This window comes from Cygnus olor, chromosome 7 (assembly GCF_009769625.2).
Source record: "Cygnus olor isolate bCygOlo1 chromosome 7, bCygOlo1.pri.v2, whole genome shotgun sequence".
Taxonomy (NCBI): Eukaryota; Metazoa; Chordata; class Aves; order Anseriformes; family Anatidae; genus Cygnus; species Cygnus olor.
In genome coordinates, this window is record NC_049175.1 from 4,976,037 (window position 1) to 4,989,705 (window position 13,669).

Sequence of the window (13,669 nt, forward strand, 5' to 3'; positions counted from 1 at the left end):
CAAGGAACTTGCATCTGCAGAGGGAAGGGGAAGTGTTCTTAATTAGGGAAGTCAAACTGAGATTAGCTTGGGACACGCTTTCATGTTAGACCCCATATAAGGATGAATTCAGGACGTGCTTCTGAATTTGCAGACTTGAATCCATTTTAAAATATGCCAAGCTATGGTACAAGCGCAGTTTTGAATTAGAAAAATAAATAATCAGAAAATACAGGTGAAAAAACAAAACTCTACAGGGAAATACATAGTTCCGGGTTCCTTGCGTCCAGGAGAAAATACTTAGTTGCTTTATACTTGTATTGATTCACTACATGAAATTCTGTGATCCTTTGGACTTTGAGATATGTGCACCTGTTATTGAAATATCTTTGAATGCTGGTTAGCTTGTGCTGATGAGTGTTAGCACTTCTCAGCATTTAATACTGAAGAACTGCATATGGAGGGAAAAAGAGAAGGTGGTGAACCACTGTGTCTGAGTGCGGATAAGCATCTGAGCTACTGTTTTACTGCATGCTCATGCATTAAATTTAGAATAAAATGAAACATTTCCCTTTGTCAGATCAGTAAATTAGAGGAAAAGAACTGGAAATAGCTGATGATTCAAGATAAATGCTGTGACTCACTGACTCCAGTGTCAGTGTAACAATAAGAGCTTTTTGTTCAGCAAAGGTGGTTTAAGCTTTAGTTCGGCTGGGGTGCACTAACTGTGCACGTGATCCCCCAAATCCATCTGAAGGACGTTAATACTTAGGACTTTACTGAATGGCACAGCAGAGTAAGGAACACAAGGGCACAGCACAGCCAAAACTGAGCAGCACTGGTCCCTGTGCCTGTGAGGCCCATCTCCTCAGGCCCAACTGTGGCCTCCATTACAGGCCTCTATGTGCCTGGGAGCTGGCTGGGCTGCAGGGCGCCAGCCCCTGCCACATGGTGCCTGCTCTTGAGGAACCAGGCTTTCAGCTGCTCCAAATGATGGCTTCTGGATTGCTCTTAGAGTCAGGTGAATTTGTACCAGCTGGAGACAGGTCCCAGACCTCTTTCGGGAGTGGGGGCAGCAATGCCAGAAGGGCTTGTGTCTGTGTGGTGAGGCCTTGCCCTGAGCCTGCCATGATGGGCGGCTGTTGCCACAGCTGTGGTAATTGCCATAGTGATGGCAGCTGTGTGCGTAGTTAGGGTTGTGTGGAGGAATGGGCTGCCCTCAGTAGGTATCTGAAGCTGGAGAAGGTCTTCTGCTTCTCTTCTGGACAACATGGTCTACCTCTTTGTGGCTTAATTTAAGGTAAGTGTTTTTTTTGGATTACACCAGAAAAAGGGTATGGTTTTCATTTTTTAACAGGGGATCTTGTGTGGTTCTGTGAAGGACTTGTGCTGGGTTTGGAGAATTGGTGTTGTAGCTGGGATATGTGGTGCGTTACTGTGAGCCAAACTACGTCTGAATTTAAGGTGGAATGCTAAATAAATTGATTCTATGTTTAAGTCTAGATGTTTGGATAGGGCTGTATTAAAATACAGCTGTATTTGGGTTAGCATAGTTGTGTTCTGTGAAAAATGAAGCAAATCTCTCTCAGCTTGAAGCCAAACACCTAGATAAGAGTTTTCAGTGATTCGGCTGATTTGGTGGAGCTGCTGTAGGTTTGTGTGTAGTGTTGCCTTTTAACTATAGGACTTGTATGGCTGAGGTCTCTTGACTCAAGTTTTCTAAGCTTTCACTAACTGCTGAAAATAAAACCACCTTTGGCAATGCAAATTAACATATCTAAGATTTGTTTTCTTCTGTGGGCAGAACGCTTTGCAAACTGTACCTGAATTGTATGTAAACAAGCATGTTAACCTCTTCCTGCTACTTTCAATGTCATTGATCCACCATTTTTCCAGTATTATCTTACTTATGATTGTGACAGTTTGATGTAAAAATTATAGCAACTAAGTGTTTTTTATGTAATTGCGTTGCCATTTGCCTGTCCATCAGGGCATGTATGTCCTTTGCTATCACATAAATGTTCTTAGGCTTATGCTTAAAAAGCTCATCAAAAAGAAACAAAACCACATCTGGAGTAAAATAAAATCTCTTGTGAATTGATGTAGAGGCTATAAACAGCTTTCACAGATATGATGTAAGATCTTCCTTGTTCCTCCTAAAAGCAGCAACAGCTATGCCCCAGCAGTAGGGTTGTTGCAATGCTGTTCTTGAAGATAGAGAATATGTGAAACAAACTGGGGATTTCTCTCATGAGAGACAGCAGTGTGCATTTGCAGAGTGTGATGAATTTGGAGGAAGCATGAGGTGAAGCTGTGCAGCCCAGGAGAGCCTGAGCTCTTGCACAGATTTCCTGTGACCTTATGCAAACTCCACTGTGGCTTTCCGCCATCTTCATTATAGGCCTTGGGGAAAAGGGTTACTTTGTCTATTAAAGGAATAATATGAAAAGTAAAGCCTTTGGGGTTACTTTGTGTTCAGGTATACTTTGGAAACAATATTAGAGACAGATAAAACTTTGGCTACTCTGAATATGGGCAGCACCTGTGTTGGGCCAGGCGGTTATTGGGGGCAGCTGGCATCTTGTTGTGGACTGTGAATACTTGGAGGATTTGGGGTGTGTAGTTTTGCTTTGTTTTGTTTTCCCCATTTATTGTTGTGGTTGTTTTGTAACTTTCTTGAAAGTAACTTTTTGGCCATTGACTTCTTGTGAAATTCATCTTGGGGTATTTAGATACTGTGAAATTTCTGAGAAGAGAAATGAGGTATATGGGGAAAAGGGTTTGGATTTGAAGATTCATTATTTTGCTTGGATTTTGTCTTCAAAAAAATTTGAGAGATTTTTCAAAGTGGGCCAAGTTCTTCAGCACTGAGCTTTAATGGTGATGAACGTGAATACTTAAATATCTTAAGTTTTCTGAGTGTTGTAAATGTCAAAAGGCTTCTATCAAACACATTACATGTATTCTCTGCATGTCAACAGCCCTGTTTATTTCTGGTAGGTGCTACTAATAGTTTCAAGTAAATGTGTACTGGTTTCACCAAACACTTTTTTTATCAGAACTTTACATAAAAGTGTCTTATTTGTTAGAAGCCTAACCATTCTTAATACTGTAAGTTGTGTATTCTAGTAAATCAGAAACAGTATATTTATTGGGTTACAGTTTTTAAACTCATTGCATTTCCTGGTGGTTTGAATTTTCTTCTAACATCTGAGGAATAGAAGGTGGAATAGTTATCTGAAACTGTATCAGCACGCTCTGTGTGATGTAGAACTTAATTCCTTTTTAGTTTTTTATTACAAAAATAGGCTAACATGAATTATTTTGCAACAGCTAGCTGCATCCATTTTCTGTGTAAAAGCTGAATGTGGCGTCAAGAAGCCACAGAACTGGTGATATTAGAGATTGGTTTCAAGGTTAGAAATCATAGGAATATTCAAATCCTTCAGCATTCCAAGTCTCAGAAATGGACTCATTTTAAGCTGCACTGCTAAACTACTCCAGAATGTACTCCCAGATGTTGTCTCTTTCACACTCAGCTTGGAACACACATGTAAGCGCAATGCAAAGAGAAGAGGCTTTTGGAAAGCGGGGGCAGGAGTCTCTGCAGGGTCAGGGCACCTCTGTTGGAGGCTGATGGAGGTGTGCTGAAAGCTCAGTGTGCCCAGTTAGCTGTGTTTCCAGGGACAGGCATGTAAGAGAGAACTAGAAAGCAGCTTTTGCTAATAGTTGTGTGCTCACTCATCTGGAAACTTCCTCAGTTGTGCTAATGGTTTAGGATTAAGTCTTTCTGCAATTTTATTTTAAGAAACAAAACTTTTTTTTTGGTGAATTATCTCACTGTCTGTGCTGCCTTATTTAATGGCTATGAGAGAAAGCTATGAGAGAAATCTGCTCCCATACACTGCTGTTTGCAGGTTTTTCCAATTAGTTCGGAGGCTGGGGTTGCCTTGATAACCTGATATATGTTGCAGGCTGGAGAGGAAAGATTTGTTTGTACATGTCCTCAGAAGAATTATTGATTTCCCTTCAATAAAGATGTACTAATATCTGTTGTCAACTGAACTTTGCTACCTGAGAATTATTTGCTGAAAGAAAACTGTTTCTTGGGAACTATTACCTCAATAAATGAAGTTTCTGCTAACACCACTAAAAACACCTTGCTGGTATTGAGTTGCTGCTTATCATAGTTTGGTTGTACTCTGATGGAAGTAAAGTAGATGGAAAACAATTTTATTGTTTACTCTTATGCCTGTGTAAATAGGTAATTTATCCTAATGACTGGATGGGACATAATTGGAAGTGAGTTTTCAAGGATGTAATATGCATGTTAATTATGAGTGTGAACTGACCATCAGACTTTGCTTGATCCTCTTAACACTGGTAAGCATCGTTATCTTTCCTAATGACCCATGATGACTGAAAGTAGTACTGTTCTACTCCGTGAGTCTGTTGTGGACATCTGGTTACCAAAACAATGTCCCCAGAGAGTTTTAAACTGATTAAAATGCTTAGGGTATCTCCAGAGCTTCCACAATTGTAAGGCTCAGCTTTTTTTTTTTTTTTTAAGGCTTATATCCCAGATAAAGGAGGTAGCGTGGGTAGGACTGGGACAATGCGTTAGGAAGGCTGGATTTACTTCACAGTGCAGTGCTTGGCCTGGTTGCAGTGTGACCTTGGAGAAGTGGCTTTGCTTCTGTAAATTAGGGCAATGAAAAAGGGTAGCAGTTGCAACCGAAGGTCCTGGAGTATTGAAATGTTAACAGAAACCTGCTACAGGAAATCCCACAGTGTGCTGCAGCCAGCAGCAAATGTTTCTGTGCTTTCCTCTTTAAAAGGTAAATGTATGGGAGGGGGGAAAAACAAAAAACAAAACAAACGAACATCAAAATTCAACTCCTAGGACACAAAATGCTTTTGTTCAGTGGATTTGTTAACCAGATTCATTGAGGTACTCAAATATTCCAGAACAGATGCTCTGCATCAAATCTGTAATACTAGCACAGAGATAGCACATCAGAACTGGCAGCATGTTGTTGGCTTAGTGTCATGCTCAGCTTTTGCTGGAAGATATTTAAATATTTTATAATGCAGCTTTAAGTCAGGATTTAAACTTAAGAAACCGGTTGGTTCATTGCAACTTCATTATCTTCTATGGTTGGTTCACTGCGTTCAGCCACAGGCTTGTGGTTTGGTCGGTTTGCAAGCGAAAAATAACCATGGAAAAAGTTAAGCCTGGTTGAAGCGACTTTTTTTTATTAATGCAAGCACATCCAGTCAAACACGGAATATCCTGCTTTATGGTACAGCTTTATATTTAGCATTTCAGCTCAGAATAGCAAAACACAGAATTTAAAGAATGTATCAAACTGAGGGAAGAAAAATAAAAAGGAACCAATGTGGATACTGCATTGATTTCAAGTATATACTAGGACTGATTGACCAGTGAAGTGCACATTCATGTGAAAGCTTTTTTTTATACATATACAGAAAGTATTCTAAAATTGCATTTCAAATATATATTTTTCTTAAATTTTAAGCGTCCCTTTTAAATCTCAGTTACATAAACAAAGCTGATATACAATCCCTTTTATAGTGTCCAACAATGTTACTAGCTAGAACATCTCTGAAAGTGCAAAACACTGTAATAATACAGTATAAATATTCTTACTCTAGTTCAGGGCTGAAGGTCTGTACTTCAGCACAGGAAAAATAGCAGCAGATCATAAGAATTATCCCGTCTCCTTCTCTGGGCTGTTCTTGTTAACAGTTAGTATTCCACTTCTTCCTCCTTCTCCATGGCCTAACTCGCTTTTGGTTCTCTTTGATTTCAGTGCTATGGGAATAGCAAAATGTTGATTATCTCTCTCCCTTACCCCAACTTACTGTTCTGATTTTAAGTATTTGTCAGGGAGCAGGAGGGAGAACAGGGAGAGAGGGAAGGCTCTTTAATATTTCACTGTACTACAGGGCCAACACAGCTAGCAATTTCTGTGAAGTGAATGCTGATGCTACGTGCAACAGTGGTGCTGCTCGAGGTTGTAGGCACTCAGCAAGAATAGTCTGCTGGACTGGAATAAACCTGATGCTCAGTCCAGCGAGGCTTGTCCCCGCTTCAACACAGGGCAGAGTAGGATACAAATTGTCTACTTGAAGTTGATTGTTTTTAAAGAAACTTGCGCAGAGGTCCTTGGCGAGGCTCTATGAGAGAGGCTGAAACCACTGCAAACTTCCGAGGGCTTTCTTTGGAAGAAAAATTCTGATACAACTGTCTGGCTCAAGTCACTATCTTTCCAAATGTCTGGCCCTTGTGCCTTAGGAGAACAATTACTGGAAAGTATAGTAAATATTCATGGCTAATAGTTCATTAAACAAAATAGTTCTAAATCTGAGCCTGTTTTCTCTTTTTCTGAACTTCGTGGTCAGGGGAGACAGAAAATCCTGGAATGTATCAATTTTTTTCCTGAAATGGATAGCTTGAATCTTAACTTTCTCATATGCTCATTTGGATAGCTAAATTAGGTGTAAAATCAAAGTTTAAAGGAGAAGTTAGAAATGCTGAGCATCAGTGGATTTACAGATCACCTCTGATTCTGACCTGGCTTCAAAGGCTTGATCAATTTCTTATGTTGTTTTCTGATGTATTTCAATGGGTTCTGGTCCAGACTGTTAATCATGGCTTGCAAAATACTAAAAAACATTTACGATGCAAGTTGGTCTCTGCTTTAATTGTCTTGAAGTCCAAGCTAGCATTTTCAAAGGAACCAAGGGATTTAAATGCCCGAGTCAGTAGAGATGAACTCTTTGGAAATTTCAGCCTTAGTTTCAAATTGGACATCTGAGTATACTTCCCTCTTCCTAATTCATGTATGATTTTTTTTACATAAATTGTTTGCAGAAAGACACAATGAACCTGTTTTGCAGAGATAATCTAGGTTAGACATCCTTCTCTTAAAGAAAAAAAATTAAAAAAAAATCCCTGATTTTAAAAAGGAAAACACAAACTATTCTGACAGCCAGAATTTAAAGGATAGTTCCCAGAAGTATTAAAACTTAGAAGTGTGCATCTTCACACATGCACACACATACGCACACACAAACGCACATCCCCCAGCAGTTACCCCACCTTCTCTTTAAGTCACGTAACAAAAATATGTTTGCTGCACCGTCAATGTTATAGGCAGGTATACTCTACCTCATGTGCCATATTCTCTGTTTTATTTAAAAAGTACATTGTAGCTGGTTTTGAGACATCCATATTTTTATTTTCTTTGCTTCCAATCCAGCGTAATAGAAGGTACACTAAACAATACCAGTACCTTGTAAGGCACTATTTCTGATGTAGGAGAGGAACAGGCTTACTGCAGATGTCTAAGGCCTTGGCTCTACAAACACTCACATGTATGATCAGTCTCGCTGATTTGAATGAAACCACAAGGATAGAGAGACATACTGAGTGTTCTGTAGGCTATTGGTCCAGTGGAGTATGTAACCTCAACACTGGCTGTAGCTGGGATGTGTTTTAATTTTGTTTTATTTTGGCGGAAGTAATAAAAAATAAAAATTTGGATGCTGATAGAATAAGATCTCCCCAGGGATCCCACCTCCCGCAATACACTTCATCTCTGAGAACAGGGCCCTGCCCTTTTTTCTTTTTTTTTAAATAAAAAAACAAAATCCTTCACTTAAGTGCCTCAAGGTTGACATGTGAAATATTTACCACATTTTATTTCATAAAAGGTACTGTATATACAAAACAGACCTCAGCCAGTGAGGTCTTTCTTAGCTCAGTCCAATTCTTTCAGGTTGTAAAAACACATTCGTTCTGTGTGCTTCAAAGTCTGCAGATCGGATCCAAAAATCTCAGGCCCTATTAAGCAGAGTTGTCCTAGAAAAAGTAATAAAAAAATTTCTATCACAACCATATTTTTCATAGTTTTGGTAGAGGTTGGCAATAGAACTATCTTGCATCAGTAGCTGGAAGCCTTTCTTCAAAGGACAGACTTTTCAACTGCTATAAGCTGGCCTAACTCTAAATTCCAATAATAATGCTGCCTTTAAATGAAAATATAACCTCTTTAACCTTTGAGCATTTAGGATGCACTCAGACAAATAACATACTATTGCTTAGAACAGCCCTGGATTTAGCACAAGGTACATAGAGAGCACAGGTGTCTTAAGCGTGAAGTTCACGTGGCTTTCCTTGGAGACTCTGGGATTGCTGTCTACTCATGATGCAGTCACGATGTAGCTTGACTGCAGCTCAGGACATGCTGGATTCATCATTCATTCATTATCTGGTACAGTTACCTCAGATCTAAATCTGTAATGACTTGCAAAGGTCTAAATCTCTCATCTGAATTAACTGATCTCATGTATGTGGAATAGGTGCTTCTCACTCTAAAAGAGGGAGGAAGAGTCATCGAGAACTTCTCCCTTAATAAGAGTGTTTGTATAAAATTTCATCTTTTTATAACGTCTGTAAGGACATAAGTGTGATAAATGATAGCACCTTCTTGGTATCTTTATTTAATTGTCCCCCTGAGAAAAGCATGTCTGAGAACTGCTGTGAATGTGGACTCTCTAACTCTATTTCATAGTCTAAACCAAGCATATTCTCTCTAATAGTCTCAGCAGTGATCCTGTAGCCTGCACTGGCTGGGAAAGCTGTACGTGAATCCTACTGCATTTTTTCCACATTTGTATTTTGAAGGAAAAAAATTACATTTAGGTCATAATGGTGCTATTTGTTGGGTTTGCAAACAGGAGGGAAGAAGCTGACAGCTTTGTACCTGTGTGCTCAGGGCTCAGAGAAGACCGTGAGTTGAGTGCACAAAAGTGCATACGAAGCAATCACATGCCTGTGTATGTCTGCAAAAGCCCCATGTGCTAAGGAAGCTTCATACCTGAGTGTTTTCCAGCTGTCTTTTTCCATGTGGTTTTCTGGACCTTCGCTCTCAAAGGATGCAATAAACAGAGCTAGTAAATACAATAAGAATAATCAGATAAATGGGTTCTGTAACTGAAAAAAATACACATAATTGCTATATAGCAGGTGCAACCTAAGCCTTAATTTGTGAGGTTTATTCTCATCAGGAGCCAACATGGAAGTGGTAATACGTGCTTATCAATTTTTTTGCATGTTTTTTCATCTGTATGGTCTATGCACTTTGAGTTGGAACACTCACTATCATGTTCAATAAGGGATTTTACCTTCTTCACTGTAAATGGGTGCTGTGAGTAGATAACTCTGGATCTTCTTATCCTTTTCAAAAGGACACTCGACCTGCTTCCATGTCAAGAAATCATGAATCTGTCTTGAAATTTCCCAGAATTTCTGCATGAGGTAATGAAAAGAATGTTACAATTATTTTTCTTTCAAATACTAGTTATTCTGTATAATTTCAGGGCCTCTCAGCCTTGTTCTCATTCACTGTTCTCATTCACACTTCTACTCTGAGTATCTCTTATTCCATTTTCTTCCTTGTTAGCCTTTCAACCTTCATATTCAGGAACTCAATGTAAAAAAGGAATTTCTGTGACCTTTATACAGCTCTGAAAGTTTTGGACTTTTTTCCGCCCCTCCAAATCTGACATGTAACACTAGAGGACATACTGTTGTAAGTGCTATCCCTTCCCCATTCCCTTTCATGTATCTCCAGGTGGCCAAATGTTTCCATCTATTGCTGCAAATAATGTATGCTTGGTGATGTGAAAACCGTTCATGTTTACCAACTCTGCGAGATCATTACTCTTCTGCCATTTTTTTCTCTGTAGCAGCATGTATTGTCACCTTCGAATTAGCTCTGAATTCGAAAATGACTCTGAATAACAGAATCTTTGAATAACTGAATCTTTACAACATAAATGTATGTCAGCTTATAAAAAAAAAATAGGGCATGAATTCCCTTTCGTTCACCTACTATGAGTCAAGCATGCATTTCTTCAGAGAGTAGAAATTCCTTCGAAGACCTGCTAAATACCATTAGCTGGTTGTGTGTGGTATTCGTAGCTAGCTAACCTGATGAGAGCAACCCTGAAGATTTAGGGTGAAGTTTACCTATTACAATTTGATCAGATACAATGGCTTGTTGCCACAGAAGGGCTTACTTTTCTCCCCCATACACACACACTTTTTCCAGTCCCTTTTGAACATAAGACAGGAGCAGGGCTGAGGTGTCAAATCTTTGTCCGCCATCATTGCTGGTACATGAAAATTCTAGTACTTGTTTTCAGGTTCTTACTGAATTTTCAAGTTTGCGTGAGTACAACCTTCCTTGAAGAGATTTCCCTTTCCAGTGGGCTAGTATAAGACTATTTCATTTTTTACTTAAGTAACTTTAAAGCGTGAGTTATGGCTTCTGAAATTCTTATTTTCTTGTCTGTCCTTTCGCGCGTCAGTTTTCATTACAAGTTAATGTTATTACACCCAGTTCTGCTTATGTACATTTTATGGTTTGCAGTCCATTTGTCCTATTTCACATAAAAACATATGAATTAATCTCTATTTCAGTATACTTTTAAAGTAATCTTTTAACTGAAGGCAGTTACATTCCAGCAGATTTATGGACTCTCTTCGGTATGCATAGTTGTGTGTGGATCTGCTGGATATATAACATATACATGTCAATTGCAAGCACTATCTTTCACAGAAACGTGGTATTGAGACATTAAAATTGCTTCCCCTAGATAACGATATCACTTTGTCTAGATTACAGCAATGCTGAAGAATCTAAGGGACTCAGCAATATAACAAGTTAAAATTTAAAAGTGGCAAATGTTTGTAATGTACAATGTTTAACTAGCGTTACAGTTTGAACAAATTGAAGTCCTACCTTGAAGTTTATCTGTCCATTGGGTAAGCGGTTCGTATGTATTTTGTGCAGAAAGTAGATATCTTTAATAAACAGATTGAAAACTGGGATGACTATTTTCTCTCGATTGCTGTTGGCAGTCTGAGATCGCTGTGCTGCTCCTTGCAGGGCTGTGCGGTAATTACAAAAGTTGCTGGAAGGATCCATGTGGTGCTGGGAGGAAGGCAATCATGTAATGCACATTTTTAAAACATTTTAAACGGTGATCTTATCAGAGAGTATATAGTATATTGAATATCTCAGCACCGTTTTAAGCTGTCAAGATAGAGTACTTTACACTGATCAGGTTGGTTCAGGGTTTATCTAACTCCTGTCTTGCTTGAAAGTATGGTTCTGCACTGGCTTTACATCTATACTTTCTTTCAACAGCTAATGGGAGGTTGAAAGGAAATAATAAATGACTATTGGGGGAAGAAAAAAATTCCAACTTGCTGTCACCAGTCTTTGCTTTCAGTTGTGTTTTGATTCAGTTCGCCACTAGATGGCGAACTCTAATCAGTTTTATGGTTAGTAAAAAGGCATTTACTTGCATGAAGGGTGAAAAGTACCGTGATGTTAAATTGGAATAAAGATATGGAATGAAGAAACAGCCTACAGAAAACCTGTATTAGCTCTTCTTCTCAGGCAAGAAGGCATTTTGAAATCTGGGAAATGCTCTGCCTGATATTTATATTACTGGTGACCACTGACAGGTGTCTGTGATCTCTGACTTTGATTCTTCCCAACATCTGCTGTGGAATTACTATTTGATGGATTTCTAAATAAAGTCTGAACCTTATACATACCTCTAAAACATCAAATTTGGCTGTTTTGACCTTTGACCAAGTTTTCTTTAGCCGTGCCACAGGACTCAAGTTCATGCCAGCTAAATAGAGAGAAAGAGAAGACCAAAACAGAAACAACTGAGCTGAAAAAATACAGGGCTAATGCAACCCTCTGCTTGTATCTCAGCACCATGCTTATGCTTTGGAAGGCAGTTCAGCTTGACAGCCACAAGTGGTAGCTAATGCTGCCCACCCACACATTAATCTGTCACTGGAACACGCTGCTGCTTTAGAAGTGCTGATGTGGTCAGCCAACTTAAGGCAAGTATGAGCACAGTCTTGCCAGTCAGGTTGTGAAATGAAGTACCTTTTGTCATCTGTGTTGAGAATACTCACAGATAATAGCCATCATTGAGTTGAAGTTTCCGATATTGAAGCACTCTCTTGCCACATCAATGAAGAATTCCACCATTCTCGTACGCTGCTTTTTCTTTACAACCTGAAAAAAAAAATTGTTAAGAGGGAAGGGGTGGCCTGAACTTTGAATAGGATGTTCAGTTAAAGGCATTATTATAAGATGATTGAAGGGACATTTCAAGATGTTATCCAGTTAAGCAATCTGATTATGAAGGCCTGAGCATATTTTGTTCAGATCTATTTTTTAAAAAAAAGCAGTATTTGGGGCTGCTATCAATTATCTGCTCAGTTGTGGGGGAGTGTAACTTCTTGTTTATACATGAAGTTCAGTGTCTTAGGGAACTTGTATGATCAAGTCAGACACTTTCAAGCAACTTCCTGTTACTGGAAAAGGGAGAAAACATGAAGTGGCTATCAGAAAGAAGACTACAGGGGGGAAAAAAAAAAGGAGAAGGGGAGAAGTAGTGGAGGGACTTGAGAGTGGGACATGTAACCTGGATGTGAGTAAAGAGTAATTGCCATGTTCTGATTTTCACATTATGCTCTGCGTACTCTTAAATGACTTGTTAATAGCAGATAGGGATACGTGAATATACGTTATCCTCATCCATGCAAACATGCGAAGGATCTAGCAGTGATACTGGACATCTGCTTTGCAGATTTGCTTTTATAATTAGTGAAGCAAAATTAATATATAGCATCGTCTCCAAACTTTGTTTCAGAAATCCATCAGTTTTATTTGTTTTTGCTTAGATCTGTCGTTCATTCCCATGTTTTGCATCTAGAAGTTTTGTCTGGCTTATCCAAAATGGGTTCTGAGTGGTGACTGCAGACTGCCTCACCAGGGATCTCTCAGAAGAAAATGGTTTGGTAGTCAACAAGTTAGCTTAGCCCTCAGTATGCTGAAACCTTTTGTGTGGTTGTTTTAATAAATGTATTAGTTATATCAGCCAGTTCTAGAAGAAGATGACTTAGTATGTTTTGTAATAAGTTCTGTGAGAGCAGGAAATCTTAAGATGCTAGGGTTGATAAAATGGGACAGCATGAAGCTGCTGTGGGCATCTGGGTTTCCACCACGAGGTTGCCAAATGTGTGGGAATAAAGAGGAAATGTACCATTTGATAGAATTGGTACATATTACTAGCAATCTCAAAAGACAGTTTACACATGCAGAAAGGGTTTCTGGAGCGGTATCTTCCATTTCATTGCTAGTTGTATGACTGAAGTTACTTTTAGCCTCTACTAAGGCTATTCTTTTTTTTTTTAACCTTTCTCCTTCTATACTTCTGAAGAAGTTTATTCCTTATTTCTTTTTTCTTCTACAACAAAACTGTACGTATGGCTGTGGTAATGATCTCTAAATACAGTGGAAGGAGAGCAGTTTATCAGTAATTCTGTGCTTCAATAGTGAGTACCTTAACACTTTATGGATGTATTTAAGAAAAACAACTCCCAACTGAAATGCCACACAACTTCCATTTCACGGCATGACTAATGTTACTACAGAAGCTACACAAAACCAGAGAATATATGCAAAGCCAAATGTAGCTGTGAGCTGTTAATCACATAAGCACGCAAATAATTTAATGCTTAAATAATGCAATTATCTTCAATTGGAATGCTCATGGTTAAATC

The 13,669-nt window shown here is 38.9% G+C and overlaps 1 protein-coding gene and 1 long non-coding RNA gene across 10 annotated transcripts in view; one reads left to right on the plus strand and one right to left on the minus strand.

The window, feature by feature from the left end:
* Window positions 1-807: 807 nt before the first annotated feature.
* The window catches only part of LOC121072842, a 214,451-nt gene continuing 201,589 nt past the window's right edge, over window positions 808-13,669 (plus strand). For both annotated transcript variants that reach the window (XR_005821411.1, XR_005821410.1), the window contains exon 1: window positions 808-1,279. This is a non-coding gene — a long non-coding RNA (uncharacterized LOC121072842). The remainder of the gene's footprint in view (window positions 1,280-13,669) is intronic.
* The window catches only part of RASGEF1A (RasGEF domain family member 1A), a 162,061-nt gene continuing 153,609 nt past the window's right edge, over window positions 5,218-13,669 (minus strand). For 5 of the 8 annotated variants that reach the window (XM_040562987.1, XM_040562990.1, XM_040562988.1 and 2 more), the window contains 5 exons: window positions 12,014-12,116; window positions 11,639-11,718; window positions 10,815-11,006; window positions 9,193-9,316; window positions 7,884-8,958 (listed from right to left, as the gene is read on the minus strand). In XM_040562987.1, coding sequence (XP_040418921.1) covers window positions 8,780-8,958; window positions 9,193-9,316; window positions 10,815-11,006; window positions 11,639-11,718; window positions 12,014-12,116 — 678 coding nt within the window. In that variant the 3' untranslated portion in view covers window positions 7,884-8,779. The other 3 variants (XM_040562992.1, XM_040562993.1, XM_040562994.1) reach the window with 1 other exon arrangement.